Here is a 24,026-nt window from a genome sequence, read left to right on the forward strand (position 1 = left end):
GTTCCGTGGAGCTGTTGCCCCAGACGGTTTGTATATAATGCTAAACATATCAGATAATTGAAAGCTAATGCTTCTGTCTGGATCACTAGACATAATATGCCTGGATAACAAATCAATTTCCTTACGGCCCTACAAGGCTTCGAAGTCAAGTGCACGCCACATTCGTCGTATACGTGTGCGCGCGCGTGCACGCAGACGGGCGCTCCGGCGTGCACGTGCTCTGCTGCGGATTTGTTAAGAAACGGAATCCCAGGCTAGTCTCTGCAGGTACTCAGCTCCGTGCTTCAGGTCAGGCCTCCGTCCTCGAATCGGGGTTCAGGTGAGAAGGGGATAGGAGCCTCAGATCTGACGGGGAGGTGTCTGAAGAGAGGGAGCATCTGTGCACCGCCGTGTTAGCTGAAGCTCTTGGGTTGGGTGTTGGAGTGGAACATCCGAGAGATGCCCGTTTCCGCCGCCTCCTGCCAGGATGTGCCTCCAAGAATAGATGTATGGATTGTAATATTAGTGGTGTACGCTTAGGCCAGGAAAATGTGAATTATAACTATACCTCTAAGAATCTAAGAATACTTCGCTTATCTTTCCACCTTAATTACCCAGAAAGGGGATTAGAAACAAAGAAGACAAGGACGGATATCTACCTGTTTGTGTGCGTGTTTACGTTTTCTTAGATCTTTCATCAGATTCTCTTTACTTTTACTTCCACGATTCCAGCAGAATGGTGGAGTTTGCTGTTTCTCACTCTGGTGTGATGTGTCAGCACTGACTCGAGGGCTAAGACGTTGCCTCCTCTAATCCTCACACCCAGCGGATCTCTTGTAAGGACGCTGAGGACCAGAGAGCTTCGAGAGCAGCTGACCCAGGGGCAGCCAGCTCTCAGGGGCCAGAGCTTGGTGTCTGCTCCTGGTAGGCCTGCCTCCAGGGCACCCGTGATTTTAGCCTCTGTGCTCGCAGGGGCTCCCAAGCACCCTGGTCGCAGCACATTGCAAGGGAGGAAAGGCTGTGGGGGCTGATGGCCCCCAACCCGATAGCACAGGAAGAGCCATGAAGCTGCTGAAAATGGACACAAGAACCATTAGAATTTAGGAGTCACATCAGAGGGGGGCCTTTTGGGTCGGGATGCACATTCTGCCTGTTTCAGGAGCCTGGGAGGGCGTCCCTGGGGGATACAGCTCAGCGGGCTAGTTCGCTTGGTCATGATAATCCAAGATTATCAAGGAATGTAAGTCACGTTCTGTCTACTCTGCTTAAAAAGGCAAGGAGGTGTGTAATGCATTTTAGGAGGAAAAAGACACAGCTAGCAAGGAAGTTAAACATGAAAAGGTTTTGCCTTTAAATTTAGTTGTCTGGAAAATTCGGTTATGAAGAACAGCTCGTTAATAGCAGTGAGAAGTCACAGTGAAAATGACGGTGATCTTACAGCAAGGGAGGAGGGAAGAAAGGTTGCAGACCTGGCCAGCTATGGGTAAGGGAAGGAAGGATGCTCGCTGGTCCCACCAACCAATGTTCTGTCTTGCCGAATGTTCCTGCGATGAGGAGCATTCTGTTGGGTGAGGGGAGACACCTGTCTTGCCCTTCTCGTGGGCCTTCCCGTCGACTTCAGTCCCCTGGTGATGGAAGGGGGTGGATGTCTCAGTGTTCTAGAGTTTTCTATGTATAGGACTTAAATATTGGAGTTATAAACAACTCTTAAACATATCCACATGACATGTTTTTAATTAAAATATGGACCACACAGTCTGTACCATCTCATTTTTATAGGCTTGGAGATTGCCAATTCATTTCCATATTGGCTCCAGCCAGACAGAAGGAGGAAGAAAGCGATGATACAAAAGCACAGTCGAATTTATTCTAGTACAAAGGATTTTTATCTCTTCCCTGGATGTTTTAATTAATATTTCCCTTGCGCTCTAGCTCATCCCCGGAATGGGTGGGGAAGCAGCGATCTGTGATTTCAGGACCGGGTCCTGTCGTTGGGAGTCACTGCGAGTGGCTTCATTTCTGCTGGTTTTCCTCCTGCTCCCGAAGACGCCGGGCACAGGCACGGTCGCTCGGCTCCCGCACACCCCGGCCCACCTGACAGCGGCGTGTTCTTTGACCACAGAGGCTCACCTAGACCCCACTGAGATTTTCGGAGGTGCAGCCCGTAGCCAGGCTCCGGCTTGGTTGCTCAGCGTTGCCGTGATTAAGCCTCCCTTCCTCCCGTCTCTCTGGAAAAGTGCGGCACACTCGCTCTTGGTGAAGAGTTGTGGTTCCGGGAAGGGCGGTGGCCAGAGGGGAGGGACGGGGCACTGAGTTAGCTCCTTGGATGGGGCAGTTCCCATTGCGAAGCAGGAGTAAGCCACGTGGAAGAGGGACTCTCAGTGGGGGTGGGGTGGGGTGGCGGTGGGGACTCTTGACCAGTGGGTTCCAGCCAGAGCTGGGCGAGGGGAACATTATTGCTTCTGGGATGTGTAACCTGGCTTGGCCCATGGTCCAGCGCACCAAAGAGCCCCTCATTTCCTCTCAAGGAATGCCCTTGACTTGCGGGGGGGTCTGGGGATAGCTTTTGATGCTATCACCTGGACCCAGGGACCTATAGAGGCAAACCTTAGGGTTTGCTGCAAAGCAGTTATTTTTTTAAAACAAAGATTAAGAAAAATTTATTTGAGGAGAGAATGTGCACAAGTTGGGGGAGGGGCAACAGGAGAGGGGGAAGACTTGATCCCAGCACCTGAAGCTTATGACCAGAGCTGAAGGCAGATGCTTTGCCAACTGAGCCCCCCCCCCCCCGCCCCCAGGTGTCCCCAAAGCAGTCATTTTCACAACTGTTGCTGTTTCAAGACATGGAACGCAGTCTTCCCTAGTCATCTTCAGGCATAAGCCTTACATGAGGCAGGGCTTCCCTACTGTCGACATTCTGGGACAGTTATTGTCTGTTGTGGGGTCTGTCCTGGGCACCTGTGGATTCTTTTAGGAGCATCCCTGGCCTCTGCCCATGAGATGTCAGCATCCTTCCCTTCCTCCCGGCTGTGAGCGCCCAAAACATCTGCAGACATTTCCCAGTGTCCCTTGGGGGCAGGATGACCCCCGCTGAGCGCCGCTGTCTGAGAGGTGACTCAGGTGGGGTGCTTCAGTCAGGATGGGAGCTTCCTCTCTGCCGCCGCCCCTCACTGTTCCCGGGGAAAGCACGCAGACTGAGAACAAGGGTGCAGATCCCCGTGGGGCCGCGCTCTGTGCCCGAGCGGACGAACGCAGAATTCGGCAGCCCCACACGGACCTGAGTTCCCGGCATGGCTCGGAGTTCCTTCTTCCCCACGGCGAGATGGGTTCCTTCCCGTACAGCCTGTGGTCCTGGAATGGGGGTGACCAGCAACTGCCCCTCACAGGGTTCAAGTGTCAAACCTTCCTCTAAACAATGATCATCATCGATTGCTTTTGAAGTGACAACATTAAGTGCTCAGGGAAGACAGCCCCGACATCCAGAAAAGCACAATAGAAGGAGAAGCCACATACTAGAGGTCAAGGTAACTACTGTTTACCACGAACAAAGGCAAACCAAGCCTATGGTCAGATTTATCCCATTTGTTATGTTTTTAGAGCCTGCCTTCCCCACTTAAACCTGTAGTACACAGCAGCCCACCGAGCTCTCACAGCTGACCCCCAGGGCTGGTACCGAGCCATCACTCGGTGAGTCACCAGCGGACTTGGCAGGTGCCCCGCCGATGTCATCAGCAAATGACAGGCTGCACCTTCGCCCCAGAAGCCGTCCTGGGCTGCCGGCTGTGCGTTCCCTGAACCTGTTCCTCGTTTCTGCCCGAGCAGTTTTCCTGGAGGTCATGAATGACAGACTTACTGCCCCTCCACGCGCCTGCCACATGGAGTTTTTATCAATGATTGCTGAGAAATGACAACTTCCAGCAGAACCGCGATGCCATTTTTAGCTCGAAAACTGAGAAAAGACTGCTCAGTTTCTGCAAAGCACAGGGTTAAAAATAACCGTCCCGGCTCGCGCTCCCTGAGGACTTACTATGTGTCCCGAGCTGCCGTTCTGTCCGGGCTTTTTAACGGGGTCTTTCCAGTCTCGCATCACTCTTACCCTGGGGGGGGGGCGTGGTATTTTATTAGCCCATCTGACGGATGAGGAAACTGAGGCATAGACAGGTGATGTCCCCTGGATGGGGTCACATGTGGACAAAGGTAGCGACGGGGCCAGGATGTGCGTCCGGGCAACCTGGCTGGAGGCAGGGGGGTAGGGAGCCCGGCTGGCAAGTTTCTTCTATAGAAGGCGGGTTTCTGCCTCGCTGCCTTAGCTCAGCTCCGTTCTTGTACAACAAGAGCAGCCACAGACCAGTCACTGAATGGATATGAACACTGAAATTTAAATTTCATATAATTTTCGCATGTCACAAATTAGGATTCTGCTTTTGATTTTTTTTTAAATGTACGAACTATTCTTAGCCCTCAGGCTGTACAAAGACAGGTGGTGGACTGGATTTGGCCCGCAGAATGTAGCTTGTCGACCGGGCTCGGGAGAGCCCAGGCTCTTCCCCGCGCCATGGCACGGCGGCTGTGCAAAGGCTCTTCCCCGCCGTGCGGGGAGCCTCAGACCCGACAGCGGAGGCAGGGGCCCAGGTCTCTTGACCAGGGAGCCTTTTGCACCAAAGAATTCATTCATTGTCCAGCTGCGTCTCCGAGTGAGCCTACGTCAGACAGGCCGGCGTGGGGCCCTCAGGACGCGACGGCTAAAAAAACGGTAAACCGATACAATACACCAATGATTGACAACTCAGCCATAAATATAAACACGTTTACGGGCCTCTGATGGGGGCAGAGGAAAACAGTTTCATTTACTTCAACAACTGATCCACAGCTGCTTGTCGGAAGCAGATCCTAGTCTGGGGCCGGGCTCCTGGGAATGAACGGTCGCCTGTAGGAATAGCATCATTCACTTGGTGGTTGGCCCGGACCGCTGGCCCAGTGAACACACGTTGGGGGCACTGGCGCAGGTCATTTTACTCCTCCTCGTATTCCTTGTCACCTGACGTGGTGCCAGGGGCCCTGCCCTGGCAGGACCAGACCGAGCAAACCGCCCTGGGGCTGAGAGGCTTCCAGGGAGAAGACTTTGGTCTTGGAATTCAGTCCCGACCCGGCCACCTGGTCCCTGTCCCCAGCAGATGCCAGTGTGTCTGGCTGCTCAGCGGGGACCCCGAGAGAATGCGGTACGAAACGGGTTCTCCGCATACCTTGTCACTGTGTTGCTTTGAAATGCTTCCAGGGGCCCTGGCCACCGCCACTCCGCTGCCTTTCTGGCTCCAGCTTCCCTCGGTGGCAGATGGAAGAGCCGCGGGTGTGGTGGGGCCGAGGAGGGGGTGTCTGGGGAAGGCGGCTGCCGCTTCTCTGGCCTCAGTGTGCCTCGGACGGCTGCGTGGCAGGGTGGCTGAAGAGGGTACTTTGACATCCGTGGGGAGCGACCACCGGTGATGGGAGTGTCGGGTCCCGGGAGGGCACAGTGGGCAGCAGAGGGCCTTCTCCTGAGGCCCTGGGAGCTCCGCGGGATAGAGATGGGGAGGAGTGGTAACGTCTCCCACAGCTCTGGAGTTGGGAAGGGCCTTAACAGATCAGTGGCCGGATAGTTCTCAACCTGGGGACCCTAAAAGCTATAATGGAGGTTGTTTTGTCTCTGGCATTTTGTCAATATCCCCCCCCCCAATTAATAAATAAAAGCAGTAATCAAACCTAGGACAAGTCAGCTCCTCTGCTTATAGAACTTTCAAGTTCCTTTGCTTTGAGCCAGACCTGATTATCCGCTGGGAGAGTTAGTGCTGGTTTAATATCTGTTGATAAAAAGCTCTGGTGAATGGTGATTTATATCTTCGGTCAATAAATCCTAGAAGAGAAATTAATTATTACTTAATAAATGTATCGTGTGCCTACTTGACACCAGCCTCCTTAAACAGGAGGCGTCTTGGGAGAAAGCTCTAAACAGAGACCTTGTGACGGGGAAGGAGAGAAGATGCTGATCTAGTGAAACCCTCTCCCTTTGCAAACAAAGACACAAGGGGCTCAGAAAGGTCAGAGCTCTCGCTCAAAGCCTCTGGGTTTTGGGTCCCAGAGTTGAAGCCGGAGCTGGGCTCCTAGGTCTCACCTTACTTCTGTGATACTCTAGTGCCTCTCTGGTCCCCAGCCAGCCCCCTCCTTTCTGGACTTGGATCTGCCCAATCGAGTTATCCGTGTTCTTGAACTCCAGGCGGGTTGGGCTGTGGTCACCCGAACCAGGCGGTCAGTGTCTGGACCCTGGGGGTCTCTGAAGTGGGTGTGTGCTCCTTCTGAGCTTTTTCACTCAAAAACCATACCCACCGGCAAGCTACCCTCCCGCTCTCCCTTTTCAAACCCACATCATTTGTGTTGCCTTCCTGGACTGCTGAGAAAACGAGCTGTCCTTAGGAAGTCCACAAAAGGAAAACACGAGCTAGAGGAAGGAAGCTGAGCTGTGAAGACCAAAGGGGAACCTGGGTTTCGAGTCTTTAAAAAAGGAGAGCTTTCTGGAGCAGAGAGGGGGACATTAAATGTGGTCCCCGGGCCGGGTGCTCTGGGTCTCATGCCAATTGCCCCAGGTGGGTGGTATATAAGGTCCCTTGCGGAGGGAGAAACAGAGGCTCGGGGACACTTGGCCATGTGGCAGAAGCCCTGGCTTGCACGTGGGCGATCCAGGATTCGAACCCAGGTCTCTCTGGCTGCAGAGACAGTACCTTTCCTGTGGACCCTGGCCGGCCTGAACCCTGTCTTTCCTCCTCCCCTGCAGACACATAGAGAACTGGCGAGGTTTGCACACGCTGAATGCCGTGGACATGGAGCTCTACACCGGCCTCCAAAAGCTGTGAGTGCACCGGGCCACGGGAGAGGCCACGGGTGGTGGGTGGGGGAGCGCCCGCTGCCCCTTGGCTGCCCTGGGCACTTCCCTCCTCCGTTCCTTTCTTAGTAGAGCCGGTACCACCCACTTAGGGACTGCCCGGGGCTTCCAAGGCCACCCCTTCACTCTCCCGCATTTCCCATCAGCCCAGAAGACTGGTGGCTGTGTGGTCCCACCTGCAGTTAGGGATTCGGGGCAGGACCTGAACCCAGGCCTCTCGGCTAGTGATCTCACCTCAGCCCCCTGGTTGACGAATGGCCCCCGTAGCCTGCAGAATCCCCCAGCCCACTCCTCCTCCTTTGGGATTTCAGTGCTAGTGGTCGTGGGGGGCTTGGGGAGGGGGGAGGCAGTGGAGGCTGCAGCCCTGTAGCCGCTGGGCCTGATTCTTGAGCAGGAGCCCTGTTGCCAGGATCGGGAGAGGACAGCTGCCAGCTCATCCCAAACCCTCACCCAGGTCCCCGTGGGGGGTGAGCCCAGATGCCGTCTGGGGGACGCCCCGCGATACTGATGATGGGGAATTGCGTTCAGTTCACCGGCCCGGCTGGCGGCCCATGACCTCCTGTGAGCCTCAGCCCGGAGCAGATGTCCCTCAGCTCCGGAAGCCCTGCTGACCCTGTTTTTCTCTCTCTCTCTCCAGGACCATCAAGAACTCAGGACTTCGGAGCATCCAGCCCAGGGCCTTTGCCAAGAACCCCCACTTGCGCTACATGTGAGTAGAGCTGGGTCCTGGGCTTCAGGGATGTGGGGGGCACACAGCAGGGAGGGCGCTGGGCCATGGAGCCAGCTGGCCACCTGGGGTCTATGCTGGTTCATCCCTGTGTGCCGAGGCCTCAGACTTTGTGTCTTAAAAATGAGTGTTTGGGATTTGAGCATCTGTAAGGTTCCTGTCAGAAGGACGAGCCTAAACCAGGCCTTAGAGCCTCCTGACTCCTAGGGTTGTTCGCTTTTTATTCGCGATTTTATGGGAATGTTAGTGATGAGAAATCCCTCTTGTCCGGGATGTGAATGCTACACCTCTGAGACCATTTTTGGGGCCCAAAGTATGTGTCTGGGTGCCGCTGTTTGTTGGGCACAGTTGGCAGAAGAGGGAAGGCCGGGCCGGACCAAGCGCCATGTCTGAGTAGGTTCTGGGTTCACTGGAGAGTGGCTCCAAGAATGGAGACCCCCGTACCTGAGGTCACACAGGTTTGTTTGGGCCAGGTTCCAGGCCACGGGGCTCCGGGTAGGATTCTTGTCTGCACCTCTCTCCCCTACCCACTTCCCCTCCCTTCCATGTCTGATGGCGGAGGGGCCTCCTCAGGGTCGCACCTTTGGGGGCAGACTCACATGAGCCCGCTGCTTTCTCTCCAGGCCTCGTTCTCTGTGAGGACTCTGAGGTTCAGTGGGAGGACGGCCATGTCCTGGGGAGAAGGCGGGCTTGAGAGGAAGCCGGGGGAGCTGGTCAGGGGAACGTCGACCCGCTGTGCTTGCTTTCTGGTCACCCCTCCCTCCAGGATGGTGGCCATCTTGGACATCCCCTGGGCACCTTCCCTGAGAGAGGAGAGATTCTGCAGGGACCAGGTGGGGAGGGAGGGGGCGTCTGTTGTATTTGGGGTGAAAAAAAATGGAGCAATGATGTGCCGGTGAGTCTTTCCTCTGTCCGTGTGACCGTTGTTCCGGCTGGGGCGCTCGTCCTTCGCCGTCGGAAGGACAGCCCGCTGGATGGGCCTCTCCTGTGAAGACGCGGAGCCCCCCAGGAAAGCTCTCGGAAAGTAGCGGCAGGGGAGGGCGAGAGAGAAGGGCTTCTGGAGGACTGTGGTGGGAGGAGTGGTTCTTCTTACGGGTCCTGGCCTCACCCGCTGGTCTCTGTGTGCTTTCTCAGGCTCAGTGCTCCGTGTGTGTGTGTGGGTTTGTGTGTGAGCACGCGCGTGTGTGTGTATCTATCGGTATGGCCCCCTTCTTTGTGCTACACCTCCTTTCCTCCGTCTGGAAATGGCACACGCGGAAGGCCCTCGCCCAGGGCCCGAAGTCTCCCCTTCAGTCCTCCCTCCCAACCGTGTCATGCAGCGGTCGCCCCCGTCTCTGCGAGGCGAGCCTCTGTGGTGAGTGTGTCTTGCTGTGTGTGCTCTGCAGCGGGAGGCGTGGCTGGGACCAGAGGAGGGCCTTGGACCAGATGTTCCAGGTGTTTATTTTACGGGGGATTTGAATTTCAATGTAAAATACCCCGGGGGAAGACTCTTCTGACCTCTGAGGAGTCTTTCTTTTCGCGCTGACTCCTACGGAGTTCACAGAGCTAAGCGCCCTTGGCCCGTCAGGTGGGGGCAGTGGAGTCTGGGGACCACATGTCCCCTGCGGAAGGGGCAGCCCGCTGACCGCTGCTAGGTGGACGTGGGGCCTCCTGCTGCCAGACTTACTGTTCTTTCAAGAAGAGCTAAAGGTCTGGGGAAACCCCTCAAGTTTTAAATGCTGGCAATGAAAAACAAAGCCCTTCAACCCCATGGGCCAAATGAAACGGCTGCTATGGCAGAATAGGACACATGGAAGGCCCGTTTGTGGGCTAGGGTCATGGGGGAGAGAGGCTGTCAGATGGGAGAAGCTTTGTCCCCATGGCTCAAGGACAGTGGCTGGGTGCTCGTGTCCTAGAGGCTTACAGGGCACTGTGTCACCCGCCGCTCTTGAGGAAGTCGAGGGGACTTTGAGATCCGTCCTGTTTCTTTGGGTGGCAGAAGTGGGAGCAGGGGTACATCTTGGGTTACAGGTGTTTCTGAAATGGAATGTCCTGGAACATTTCCTTGACTTACCCTTGAAGTCCTAGAAGAAGGCTGTGACCCACATCTCTTTGGGGATGATCCGGGGTCTGGGGGTGGTGGCAGTGACAGGCTGCTGGGGCTTTGCAAGATTCTCAAGGTTTAGGGGACCGAGGGGGTCTGGTTGGAGTAGTTCTGTTCATGGCTGTGAACCTGCCCGTGACCTCGGGCCCTGTCTTCTCCCGGAAGCATGGGCCAGCTTTTGCCAAAGTAGCTGCTGTTGGCAAGAAGGACAGTTTACTGGGGGTTGCTGGGGGGAGGAGGGTTGAGAGAAGGGGGTGGGGTTATGGACATTGGGGAAGGTATGTGCTTTGGTGAGTGCTGTGAAGTGTGTAAACTGGGCGATTCACAGACCTGTACCCCTGGGGATAAAAATATATGTTTATTAAAAAAAAAAAAAAAAGGAAGGACGGTTTACTATCCATCTACCCCCAGTTTGGGCCTGGCTGTACATCGGGGGCCATTAGGATGCTCAGCTTGGAAGGAGAAATTCAGCACCTGTCCAGGGGCTCCCCTAGGCTCCGTGGGGTTTCCAGGGGGAGCCTGAGGGTCACAGAGGAGCGAAGGGGTCAAGGGGTAAGCACTGGCTTCATCGATGGGTTTATTTAGGAACTTCTCCCGCTTAACGAAGACACGCCCCCAATCCCAACCGAGTGAATTTCCCGGCAGCGTCAGGACATCTTTCTCCTGGCAAATGGGCCAGGTTTCTCTGCTCTCTCTCAGCCTCTTCTATTTCTGTCCTCTAAATGCGGTTACGAGTCTTCAGGCCCCAGCTGAGCAATCACAAGATGATCACTTACTCCAACACTAATTGCCAAGCCCTGGCTTGGCGGCTTTTTCGTTTTTCTTTTCTTTTCTTTTTTTTTTTTTTTTTTTTAGGGTGATGGCAGAGAAGGCTTTTCTTGTCCCCTCTGTACAGAATAAGAAGCAGGAAGTGAAATCATCACCCGCTGTACTGGTGTCAGGTTGTCCGGATTGCTCTGATTGGCTCGGGCTGTTCCCCCCACTTCTTCCTTTTTTTTTTTTTTTTTTAAGATTTTATTTATTTATTTGACAGAGAGAGATCACAAGTAGGCATAGAGGCAGGCAGAGAGAGAGAGAGGAGGAAGCAGGCTCCCTGCTGAGCAGAGAGCCCGATGCGGGACTCGATCCCAGGACCCTGAGATCATGACCTGAACCGAAGGCAGCGGCTTAACCCACTGAGCCACCCAGGCGCCCCTGTCCCCCCCACTTCTAAGCTGCTCTCCCATTACTCATGCCAGCTTCCTCCTCGGGCCAGAAAAGGAGCCAGTGATGTTAGGGCCAAGTTGTCCGTCACGAAGGAGGCCGGGGACAAGGGCTCTTGTGTCCATCTTCAAAGTTTTTGAGCGACGGACCCATCTTCTCTTGGCTGCTCTGGTGTTCTCTGTGCTTTACTGAGCGTGAGGAAGAGAAGTTTTGATTCATCCACAGCAAGGGAGAGCCTGTCTGAGAGACTGGAATCTCCTTGACCTTTAGATCCTTTCTTTGATCTTCCAGATTTTTGGATTAAGGATTCTTAAGGATTCAAAATGGGTGCCATGGGGCGCCTGGGTGGCTCAGTGGTTTGGGCTGCTGCCTTCGGCTCGGGTCATGATCTCAGGGTCCTGGGATCGAGCCCCGCATCGGGCTCTCTGCTCCGCAGGAAGCCTGCTTCCCTCTCTCTCTCTCTCTCTGCCTGCCTCTCTGCCTACTTGTGATCTCTGTCTGTCAAATAAATAAATTAAATCTTTAAAAAAAAAAAACAGCAAAATGGGTGCCATAAGGGGGCCCCCTTTGCGGAGGGGCTGTGGGGAAGATCACGTGACCGGAGGCAGATACAGCTCTTAGCCCAGTGCCCAGTAAATGGGCAGCATTCAGAAACGGCAGTCGCTAATAATGATGGTAACTATCGTTGCTATTTTTGTGGATGATAATAGAACCAAAGAGGGGGGGACCAGTGGGCCTGGATGCTGATTCTGATTGTGACTTTATTCTGGAAGAATCATAGACCTGTTCTGCTGAGCTGCCCACCTCTCCGGCCTCTGGAATACTTTCCCTGCGGTCTCTCATGTCTTCCTTCCTTGACTACCAAGAAGCGAACCCCGACGGATTCCCTGTTCTCTCCACTCAGTCCCCTTGCTCTAGAACCCTTCACGACAACGCAAGTTTCAGAAAGGACCCAAACAGTTCAGCCGACGAGCTTACCCTTTGTTTCCATCTGATTGGAGAGCTGAAGCTGGATTGTTTGCCGAATTTCCCAGCCCCACCTCTGCAGCTGGCTCATCTCTTTCCTTCCAGGGTTGGTTTTCTGTGGTGTTGGCTCACACGTGGGCCGGATCTCCACAGTCTGGGGTCCCCATAGGCAGAATGGCACAGACAACTCTTTGTGAACTGCGCCAGCATGGCGGCATGGTCTTTCCTCTGTAGAGCATGTCAGGGTTTTCCGAGTGCTTTCACATATATTGTCTCCTTCCGATCCCGTTACCATCCTGGTGGGGGAGTGTAGGAGGCAGCCCAGGAGGCAGGCCCAGAGATGCTCTGACTTGTAAGTAGAAGAAGTAGAACTTCCAGGAATCTTCCCACCATACCTCATGGACCAGAAGACACAGTATTTTCCACTGAAGCAATTAAAACTTTTTTTTTTTATTATTATGGTTAGAAAATTGCATGAAAAATGCCGGTATCAAGGCCCAGGTGGCTCAGTCAGTGAAGAGTCCGACTCTTGATTTCGAGCTCAAGTCATGATCTCAGGGTCGTGAGATCGAGCCCAGCATCAGGCTCTGTGCTCAGCACGGAGTCTGCTTCAGATTCTCTCCCCACTCCCTTCTTCTGCCCCTCCTGCCTCTAAATAAAAGAAAGAAAATCTAAAAAATGCTGGTATCAGGAGAGAAGAAGGAAAGTCTAGTGTTGATTGAGAACTTACTCTGTGCCAAGGCCTGTGGCTGGTGTTTTTATAAACATCTCTCGGTAATTCTAGGTTAGGGTTCCTCCATCCCCATTCCATAGATGGGAATATTGAGGCTCAGAAATCATAACTGGCTTCCCCCAAGTTCACATAGCAGTTAGTGGAACAGCCAGGACCTGGGCTCTCATCCCTTGGCCTCTGAAGCCAGTGCACTGTTCTACAGTCCACATGTGTTTGTCCCTGTCTCTCTAGTTCTCCAACAAGAACTTCTTACGGGAGGGTTGGGAGTCTTTAAAGTTTTATTAGAGCCGCTGTTTCCCCTGGGAATTTAGAGCCATCCATCCTCAAAGACCGCTCTTGAGAAAGCTCTGTTTAGTTTCTTCTCCCATTCAGGTCAAATCCTATAACAACAGTTACGTTACAATCCGAGTATCTTTATCATAAAAGATTCTCAGCATTTGCCTATGGCGTGCTCATTTCCAAGAATATGCAGTGTGAGATTCCAGCAAGCCATAAGAATTTTTATTTAATCCCTTGGAGTTGTTGTGGTCAGATTTCTCTTGCATTCCATTTATTGCTTTTTCTCCCAGAGCTCTGGACGCCACACTGTTGCTCTTCTCTGTTGCGAGCAGAGGTACGCTCATCTCCGGCTTGTGAGAGCCAGCCAGAGCTGACCTGTGTGGGAGTGTGATGGGGGCAGCAGGGGGAGAGTATCCTGATTTGAGCATGATTGTGTCCACTGTGTTATGCTCACAAGGAGAGAAAGTCAGTAGCCCTGCGCGGACAGATAAGAGGAAGGAGCTGAGCCTTTACCATTGCAGGACTCGGCTGAGAAGGCAATACTTTCCTCTTGAGGTTATGGGGTTGGAAGCATGACGACGCTGCTTTATTATGTCTTGTAAATCACTGAGTGCTTTTTCTCCTTGAGATCACCCCCCATTCTGGGATGTAAGACAATGGGTAGATATGAGTAGATATTTTATCTACTAAAGGTGGAGCTTTGCCTCTCTGCCTGCCCCTTCCCTCGGCATTGAGACTTTCTGCCAAGTCCTGAAGGGATTGGTGAGTGGCACACTTGTCCCCTCACTGCTTCCCCACATGGGCCCTTCCTCCTTTATTCCACATGGAGGACTTAGCCACTGAGCACCGTGTAGTTAACAGTCAACGTGGGCTTGGGTGATAGAAAGGCCAGGTTTCGCATCTCGGATCCTCTACGTCTTAGTGTGATAAGTTTCCCCATCTTACTTAGGCAAAATACCGAACCTCCATGAGTTTTGAAGGGACCGTAAGAGCTCCTACTTCAGGGGATTGTCCTGAGCCTCCACAAAGACGATGCTTAGAAAGTGCTGAGGACAGCGCTTTATGGAAGACTCCGTATATTTTTTCTCCTATTAATGACTTCTTCCCTGCTCTTTGGTTTCTGAGTCCCCAGAATTGTAGGGAATTAAAGCCAGAAGGGCTCTAGAGCTAACCTCCCCAAATTTATATTCCTGTCCCTGCCCCCATCCCCGCCTTTTAGAGTCATATGCTAAAACACCTCCTTTTTTATTTTTTAAGTTTATTTTATGTATTTATTTGACAAAGATCACAAGTAGGCAGTGGTGGGGGTGGGGGAGGGAAGCAGGCTCCCCGCTGAGCAGAGAGCCCGATGCAGGACTCGATCCCAGGACCCCGGGATCATGACCTGAGCCAAAGGCAGAGGCTTATCCCACTGAGCCACCCAGGCGCCCTGTTGGTTGTTTTTGTAAGTGGTACCATCCGCCAGATCACTCATGCCAGACCCTTACAAGTCGTCTTCGCCTTTTCTCTTCCCTCTGTCTGCCTTCCTCCTCCCTTCCATCAGTTAATTCAGAACCATCGGGTATCTCGTACCCACTGCGTCTCTTGTCCCTTCCCCCACCACACGCTGTCTTGGTCCTGGCCACCAGCTTGTCTTCTGGCTCTGGTTTTCTTAACATTCTGTCCTCTGCCTTTCGTCCCCCACCTGTCATTCCCAACGTCATCGCCAGAGTGGTATTTTAAACACATAGATCCGACCGTGCCACTCTGCTGCTCGAAGCCCTCCAATCGGATCCCCCGTTACTTACAGTAAAAGCGAAACCCCTCGCCGCGGCCCCATACTCAGGCAGCTTGGGTGTTCACCTTTTTGTCTCCTGTCCCGGCGCTTTCCCCCTTGCTCTCCGCTCTAGGCTTATGACCCCTCTTTCAGTTCCTTGAATGTGCCACACTCATCCTTCCCCTTGGAGGTTTTTACTTGCTGGTCTGCTGGACCCAGTTCTCCGCGTGTTGGCTCCTTCTCGTGCTTCTCTCTGATGGGACTGTCTTGTTTAGCAAGGCCTGGCTGACCACCCGGCCTCAGTGGCCTTGCTTCTCCTCATGCAGCTGTCACCCAGTTACACCATGTGGCTGAACAGTGTCCCCGGCCCTTGTTACTGTGGATTGTCTGGAATTATCTCCTTCACGTCTTTGTGTGATTGTCCGTACCCTGTCCCGCCCCTAGAATGTCCGTTTCCCAAGAGCGGAGACCTCGTCTTGCTCGCTGCTGTAGCCCCGCACAGAGAGTGATGCCTGTCCCGTGGCGAGTGGTCCGCAGTCATTTGTCGGCCATCTGTTGGCTACTCGGCCTTGGTCATTCTGTGGGTGAGAGGATGGATTTCTAGAGGACAGAAGAATCCTGACCAAGTCTGCTGAGCCAGCACTAGAACTCAGGTCTTGGTCCTGTTAGTTTGACCTTTTTTCCACTGTATTGTCCTGTTGACTGTTCTTGGGTCCCGTCCGACCAGGCTCTGTGCACGGCCTGAGTGTGCCTGGGTGGTGGCTAGGAGAGGAGGGGTTCTGAATTTCAGGTTCACACGAGCGTTGGGCAGTGGCTTGAACCTGCATGGCTGTCATTGGTCACAGGTGCCCTTGGGCTCTCAGCGGAGTGATGCTCTCAGCATCAACTTTGCTCTTCCTCTGCATTGTTCTCTGACCTTGGATGAGCTGCTTAGCCCACCTGGTCTGTTTCTACATCTATAAACTGAGGTGGTGTTATAAATGGCCCAGACCCGGCCTCAGCATTTTGGGAAATTCTTGAAAGAAAGGTGGCATCTGGGGTCACTGAGGGGCAGGACCAGGGGAAAGTGTTGGTCAACTTATTTTGGCCTTCCCCTCCCCGCCGCCTCCCTGCCGGGGCAGGCATTTCAGTTCCACGGGCTCAGCATTCACAAAGCACTACCTCCAGGCCGGGCATTGGTCTGTGCACTTTATACGCATTTTACCTTCCTAATAGCAGGTGAACGAGGTTTGCTGTCTCCGTTTTACAGATGGGGAATGTAAGGCAGAGTGGTTACTGACTCGCCTGAGTTTACGTGGCTCCTCAGTGGGAGAGACTGAGTCCAGCCGTAGTGGGCTGCCTCCGGAGCCCCAGACCCCGTCCACCCTCACACCCCTCGGCTGTGGCCCCCACAGGTCCAGCCTGGGCAGGCGTCAGGTCTCCAGAACCAGCTGGAAGGTGGCACTTCTCAGAATGGGGGCTCCTCTGGGAGAAGGACCGTGGGAGAATACGAAAGGGGTGCCTGAAACCAAGTCCCCTCTCCACCCAGTTGCCAGCAGGGTCTAGGCAGGTGGGCAGGGCCTGGACTGGCAGCCAGAGGGTCACATGGAGTGGGTGTCCAGTGAAGAGAACGGAGCCTCATTGATTGAACAGGTTGGGATGAACCCATGTTTACAACGTATGCCTGCCGGAGTAGCCGGCTTTCCATCTGACTGTTCCCAGAGAGCATGTGGCAAACTTGTCTGGCCCCAGGCCCCCGGGAAAGACGATGTTTGTGGGCGGCAGAGCCCACTACCTAGTCTGGAGGTGGGAGTGGAAGGATGTGCACCAGCTTCGATGAGCTCTAAGGTCCTGCCTTACCAGCTCATAATTTGGTGCTGAGGAGGGTGTGGCTTCAACCCCTGTCATCTCCTTGTGCCATGGAGTGCTGTTACTTCTGTAGGTCTCCTGGGTCTTCCTCCCAAAGTCCGACCTGGGCAGCATCTGAGGACACCACCCAGGGCCTTTGTTATTCCCTCTTTCAAATGGGTGCTTCTTGCTTCTGTTGAACCCTGATGGGTTTTGTATCCTGGAACTCACCAAACTCACCCTAACCCTCACTCAAGCATCTGCTGTTTCCCACTTCTAGTCACGTCACACCCTCCGTCTCTGGGTGATGGCCTTTCTGGAACCCTGGAAAGGATTTATATCTTGTTCCCTTAGGAACGGGCAGGTGGCCAGCTTCCTAAATTGAGTTTCTTTTTTCTTGTCCATTTGTGTCTCTCCTGCAGACTCCCTGGGGTCCTGGGATTAAGGATGTGCTCCCTGATAATTTCTTTCTGTTCACTTTGTTTTGTGGACGGCACCCCAATCCACCCAGGGCAGACCTGCCATGACCCAGAAGGTGTGGCCGCATACCTTGCCAGCCACCCAGAGTGTTTGTGAGGCTGTGTGATTCTCTTCGTCGAAGCAGACCTACATTCAGCACTGAGTCTGTGCTCTTTTTAATTTCAGGTATCTCTAGGATCCGCTGTGCAGAACTTTAAGAGTTTTCTTGTAACCTTGTCAGCTTTCCAAAAGCTCCGTCTAATGCTGAGTAAACACGCTGGTCTCAGCGGCTCCCAGCCTTGGGGATTAGACTGCGCGCCCATATTTTTGCAGGCTTGATTCTTCTTCGTAGATTTCCCCCCCCCCCACCCCACCCGCCCTCCCCTAAGGCTTCATTACTTTCCATTTGTCCACATCTCTTTTCTCCATTTTTCTTGTTAAGGACAGATTTAGAAAATGAGATTAGTCTCGTGGCTATTTTGGCGTCGTCATTAATTTTCGTCCGTCTTCATTCCTTAGCAGACCGGCAGTCTCGTGTCTCTCTCTCTCTCCCTGGTTTTTTCCTTGATGGGTTTGTGAAAGTCTCTGCCCAGGTTAACCCCTTTGTCTCTTGGGACCTGCTGTGGTCCTCTGCCCTTTCCAGTGGGCTTCTGGGCCTTCCAGCTGGGGTAACTGTTTCAGATTGGAAGGACATTGGGTCCCCCAGAGTGGGGCTCAGCTGCGTGCCGTCCCCAACCAACCTTGTGTCCTAGAGTCCTGTGACGTTCACTCACAGTGGCCCTCCGGGTCATGTGGCATTTTCGTGAGACATGAATTTATTAATTCCCATCAGGAGCATCTGGCCCGGTCCTGGTGCTTCGCAGGCAAAGCGACAAAGATGAATTACACGTAGGTCTTTGGATTCAGTGATGTGGCTGGGGACAGGAGAGAGAGGCAGAGGGTTGAGGCTTTACTCTATGGGTAGGAGATGGTGGCTGGAAGGAGCTTGGTGAGGGAATGGGTGGTGAGTTATAGGGTGAGGACACTTCTTGGTAGAGGGAGCCGTGCGCTATGTGCTCAGCGGCCTGGCGGTGTTTGAGGAACCACAGGTCCCCCACACTGACCCTGGAATTGGGCTGGTAGCTGGATCGCCACCACTGTCTTGCCCTGTGCTCCATAAAGGGTCAGAACAAATGGGTTAGGATCTTGCTTCCAGCTCTGCTGTCTTCCAGGTTTGTTCGGTGATCTGAGACGTCTATCACCAAGGCAGCTGAACTCTGAGGGCTGGTCATGTTAGGGAGAGCCCGAGTGGGGGGGGGGTCAGGGCTGCAGGGCAGGACCCCTTCCCTAGGTCCCCATTTTCGGCCAGACGGTGTGTGTCAGAGACCTCCATGCCTCCTTCCAGAGGGAGGTCTGGTGCCTTTGAGGCTGTTGGGAAGCACCAGAGTCTCTGCCTCAGTTTCCTGGGTGAGTGGGTCGTTGTGGCAGGAACCTCAACGGTTCAGCGTGCACAGGTCGGGGGCCAACCCTGGGACCCGTTCCTGCACTTCTGCACACCCGCCTCCCACTACACGTCCTCCCACGCCCTCTGCCCCTGCTGCACTGACTCCCCTCCACACCGGCAGTGTCCCGGGCCATCTCCCTGCACAGCCCTTGCCTGTCCTGGCCCCTCGCAGGGCAGGCTTTCGTCCGGCCCCCACTCTCTCTAGAGAGTGGCTACTCCTCCTTCCAGGTTCAGCCCAAGGGTCCCCTGACAGCCTTCTGCTCACGACGCCACACCCCGTCCCTTTCCTTTGGTCCCTGTTCTTGTCCTTCCTTTGCGCTTGTCCCAGTAAGCATGCCTTTGAATTTCATCATTATGCTTTTAATGATGTGATGTTTATTGTCCCTACTGTGCTGAGAGCTCCCTGGGGACGGGCCTCTTGCCTCTTGCCTCCACCACTGGACACCCAGCACACGGCACAGCCCTGGCATTTGGTGCAGGCGTCAGGGGATGGTGGCAGGGACGACTCGAGGCAGGTTGGTTTCCCCTTTGTCATTGGTGAGTCCGATGCCCTGAGGCATTCGGTGCACAGACACAGCCGGGGGCACTAGGAAGCAGGCTTCTGCCTTTGAGAGATGGAACGGTCTCCCCTGCTGCTTGCTGAGCCCATTGCCATATCATGTCGGCGCCTCTGAGCACAGCGTGCCCAGCAGTGCCCGCTCCCCAGGGGCGTCCAGGGGGTCTGACTTCCCCACTCACCTATGCCATGCCATTCTCCAGAAATACAAGGGCCCCTCGGTCTTCTTGCCTTTCCCCACATCTGGGGCTCCCAGCTGTGCCCCCGGGGGCAGGCCGCTCACCTGCGCCGGCGGCAGTGGGGCTGCCCCCTGTGTGCCAGCTGCCCGTCTGCAATCAAGAACCTCTGTCAAGGGGCGCCTGGGTGGCTCAGTGAGTTAAGCCGCTGCCTTTGGCTCAGGTCATGATCTCAGGGTCCTGGGATCGAGTCCCACGTCAGGCTCTCTGCTCAGCGGGGAGCCTGCTTCCCTCTATCTCTCTGCCTGCCTCTCCGTCTACTTGTGATCTCTCTCTGTCAAATAAATAAATAAAATCTTAAAAAAAAAAAAAAAGAACCTCTGTCGAGGCAGCAAGGGCGGTGTGTGCAAAGAGCAACCGTGGGCTCCTTATTTATTGTGCGGAAAAGAAAACAAATTAAGGCCTTGTAATTATACAGTCGGGCATGTTCTTAAATAAAGCTTAAGAAGTCAGAACTCCGTTTAGAATATTAATAAATGCACTCCCCGGGCCTGATCCCCAGCAGCTTTCTCTCATCGGGTCTTTCCCTCTCCTGCCATCCTTCCCTGCTCCTGTCCCCCCTTGGTCTCTCTCACGGGTGTCAGTCTCTGCTCCGACCTCAGAGACCTCTGGAAAGCCTCACTCGCTGGCTCTGAGTAGGCATGCGTGAGAGACCGTGTTGGGCTTTTCAGAGAACACCGACAGCATCTATTAGGTGGTTGCATAGGCGGGCCTCGTAGGATTTTCTTGCCTTGCCCCCTCCCCTCCCTTATTTTGGTGAAGCACCAAGGAGGGGTGTGGGGCGTGGTGTTGTGTCTCAGGGCACAGACACTGGAGTCCCTCCGAACTGGGCTCCATCCCCAGCCTGACTGCCAAGCAGCTGTGGGACCTCAGTCAAGACATCTAATCTTGGGCACCTGGGTGGCTCATTGTGTTAAGCCTCTGCTTTCGGCTCAGGTCGTGATCTCAGGGTCCTGGGATCGAGGCCCGCATCAGGCTCTCTGCTCAGCAGGGAGCCTGCTTCCCCTTCTCTCTCTGCCTGCCTCTCTGCCTACTTGTGATTTCTCTCTGTCAAATAAATGAATAAGATCTCCCCCCACCCCCAAAAAGACATCTAATCTCTCTGAGCTGGTTCTTGCTCTGGCGCTAAAATCACCCCTTTCCTAGGCTTGTGTTCTGGGACTTGGAAGAGAGAATGTATTTGAAGTCTTGCACATAGTGAGATCCTTACAGATGTTAGGTCTTTCCGTCCACACATCTCTCGATCATATGAGAATTTTGCAGGGTTTCTATTTTGTTGTCCCAGACTCACACTAAGATGCTAGGCACCTGTGAGATTTCCTAAGCCCCTGTGAAATGAGTGGACGTGTCTGTTCGGGGTCCCGCAGGTGGACATGGAGTGGAGATGGTGGTGTGGTGTGATGTTATGAGAGTGACACGGACATGTGTCTTCTTAGGACTGATGACCAGTTCCCCAAGCAACATGCTTACCCCCAATATGACTATAATGCTTTATGAAGTGCTCTCGAAAGTACCATCCTTAACAGGCAGTATTAAGGTGAAGTAGCATCATCCCTATCTTTCTGCTAAGGAAACAGAGAGAGTGAACCACCCAAGGCCACAGAGCTGGAAGTAGTGAATGCTGGACCAGAACCCCAGGCTCAGACTCCCCGTGCCTTGTCTTTTTTGCTACACTGGGCTGTTCCCTAAGTCACTGCAGACAGCGGGGAGGAGCTTCACCTGGTTTCTGGACTTCTGGGTTTTGATGCTGCTCTGACACTTTCCACAGACCCATCACCACCGTGATTTTTTTTTTTTTTTAAGTTACTGTTCTACTACATGGGAGACACATATCAACACTGGCTTTACTGGCAATATTGTGGTATCTGGGTCACTGTCAGAGACTAACTCAAAAGTAGTCTGAAAACATTCAGATATTCTTAGTTTCATGATCTAGGTTAGGTGACCAGATGGAGAATGCTACAGTGGGCCTTGTTAAATGCAGGTGAGTGGTGCTTTGGAAAGGTCTCCCCCTGTGGCCAGCATCGTGGCTTGGGATGGGGAGGAATGGAGACACTAAGGCAGGACTTGGTCCAGATGGAGCTGGAATGTTCAGTCTAGTAGGGAAGAAAGAGTTAGCTTTCTTAGACCAGAGATGCCAGGATGCGGACCATAGCAGGCAGAACAGTTTGTGTATCCTAGGGATGCTGGGGAAGGACATGGTCCTTAAATTTGTTTTTGAAGGAATATGTGCAGCATTATATAGGAAGAGGGAGAAAGCTCATGGATTTTGTGTATGTGTGTGTGTGTGTGTGTGTGTGTGTGTGTGTAAGCATTTGTAAGCAAGCAGAGAATGAAGCCAAAAGAAAGAGAGAAGAAATATTTATTGTATTAAGCTCTCTTCTAAGCACTCTTGCAACAGGGATCCTGTTTGAATGAGTGGTATGCTTCTTGTTTTACAGATGAGGACTCCTGGGCTCAGAGAGGTTATGTAACTTGCCCAAGGTCACACAGCTAAAGATATGGATTCATATCTATAAATGTCTGCTCCAGAACTCATGTTCTTTTCTGTTGTATCAGTGTACAGGGTGGTTTACGTCTCTGAGGGTATTCAGGAGCCCAGATTTTCCAAAAGGAGTATTGAAAAATTGTTTCTTCTCGTTAGGGAAACTGGTGTCTCCCTACCACCACTTTTGCCTTTCAGCCCTCAGCCTCCATGTTCCTCTCCCTGGGGATTCAGCACCATGGCCAGAGCCGAGGCCGCTTCTCAGAGAGAGGCTCCCTGGTCCTGGCCTCTCCGTTTTCCTTTCTCTACCATCCTCTTGTTTGCTTGTGGTCCATATGTCCCCTTAAGTGAGAGCCACGTGGCATTCAGGAAGAACCTTGCACATGGGGTGGACAGAACTCTACTAGCCTGCCTGGCGAGATCCAGACCAAAGCAGGAAAGAGCACCTGAGAAGAGCACCTGCTTGTTCCTATTCTCTCCTCCCCGGCCCAGGCCAGACAGAAGGAGGATTGTGTTTTATGACTTTGGTTACTCGGAACTGGGGAATCATCTAGAGCCATGACAAGGGAACTGAGCTGGGCGGGGGCTTTTTCCTCCAGGGCAGAGCTCCCAGGGTCTCTGATCCAAACAGGCTGTGCTCATCCCTTTATCAAGCCTGTTCTGTTTCTGTTGAATGGGGCCAAAAGCTGGTGGCTCTGCCTTGTGCTTTCTCATAGGAATAGTCACATGGGGACAAAGTGTGGATGCAGTACAGCAGAGCTGATAGAGTTATGGTACTCGTGGGTTTGTCCCTTGTGATGATGTGCCTGCCCTCTTCATTCTTGGAAGGCTTTCACAGAGCCCCCGACTTGAGATCCAGACACGTTCTGGCTTACATGCATGTGTAACGCACACACAAACAACACACACACACACACACATACACACATGTGCTACTATGCTAATGAGGTCATGGATTCTGGAATCAGACGCACTGGCTCAGCCCGTTTTAACAGTACCAGCTTTGTGACCTTGAACTAGCTATCTAATCTCTAAGCCATAGATTTTTTAAAAAAATCTTTAACATGAGAACAAATCATAACAATAATATGGACCATAAATGGTTTGGGGGGAAGATTCAGTGGACTGATATCTTTAATATCTGATATCTAATATCTTTAGTAATTAGTTCCTAACAAGCACTCAATAAATGTTACTCATTATTTCTGTCCTTAGAAAATTATTTCTGTATCCCAATTTTCTTTAGTTTATTCACATGATTATTGTTAATGATTCTGGAAGAATCCTCATAGCATGGAAAAATGATTAGCAAGTTAATTAATTGTTTGCACTTGTGTTCAAAGCTCAAGGTTTAAATTAAGTCGAGGTCAGCCATCATGGTGCTGGTTTAAGAAAGAATTAGTGGAGTTTGGCACCCTGCTTAGTGCAAGATGTGCGCAATTCAGACCATTCAGTGAAATTTCCTTGGGTGCTTTCTTGTAACAATGTTTGTGATCGAAGTGCAAACTGTGCCTTCTGCTTTGTGAAAACAAAAAACTGTGCAGAAACACAGTCCATGGCCCCTTGTGTGGATGGTCACCCCTGGGGGAGCTAATCTTGGCCAGGACCACGTCCCCATGTGCTTTTCTATTCCATTCTCTTTTCTGTAAGTCTCAATCCAAAATGCCTTGGCTGCACAGACAAATGCCCTCCTGTCCCCAGGGTATCCCGGATCCTCACGTAACCTATGGGGGCGAGTGGGAGGTGAAGAAACAACCCTTTGAGGATTGATATGGAACCAAGTGGGGTAGGGGTTGGTTCTCGGCTCCATATACTGAGTGTGAGATAAGAGGTCTTGCATAAGTCTCTGGGGACTCTGCCAGATCTCTCTGCAGGAGAGAGGCCATGGGGAATAGGAACGAACACTGCTTTCCCCAAACATTTTGCAGAATTGGACAACAGAGGCCAAAAGACCGTGCATGGTATAAATTACGGAAAACAGTGGTGTAATGACATTGTTTGGTGAATAAATTGAAGCCCTGAGTCATGAGGCCAATAACAGAGAGGGAGCAGAGAAGTGTAATTAAAAGGAGAAAAGCCATGTTTTCAGCAGACACTGGAAGCGAGATCGAGATGGGGGTGGGGGTGGGAGGCCGGGGGCCGCTGGCCCCTAATTGTGGCTGCAGCTCAGGAGAAGGGGCATGGCTGTTACTGACAGTCAAGGTGACTGAGAGGGGAGGCCAGTGCTTCTGACACCGAGGAGGAGAGCGGGAGTGGTAACATGGAGAGTTTTGGTAGAAGCAAAGCCATGTGAGCTTTGAAAATAAGATTAGCTATAGGACCCTGAATTCTGCAGTGATTTAGA

The 24,026-nt window shown here is 52.9% G+C and overlaps 1 protein-coding gene across 5 annotated transcripts in view; it reads left to right on the forward strand.

The window, feature by feature from the left end:
- NTRK3 (neurotrophic receptor tyrosine kinase 3) overlaps window positions 1–24,026 on the forward strand; it is a 380,449-nt gene that overhangs the window by 68,683 nt on the left and 287,740 nt on the right. For all 5 annotated transcript variants that reach the window (XM_045067153.1, XM_045067149.1, XM_045067150.1 and 2 more), the window contains 2 exons: window positions 6,782–6,856; window positions 7,527–7,598. In XM_045067153.1, coding sequence (XP_044923088.1) covers window positions 6,782–6,856; window positions 7,527–7,598 — 147 coding nt within the window. The remainder of the gene's footprint in view (window positions 1–6,781; window positions 6,857–7,526; window positions 7,599–24,026) is intronic.

The sequence above is a fragment of the Mustela putorius genome, unplaced genomic scaffold (assembly GCF_011764305.1).
Source record: "Mustela putorius furo isolate JIRA1106 unplaced genomic scaffold, ASM1176430v1.1 tig00003875_pilon_pilon_pilon, whole genome shotgun sequence".
NCBI classification, from domain to species: Eukaryota; Metazoa; Chordata; class Mammalia; order Carnivora; family Mustelidae; genus Mustela; species Mustela putorius.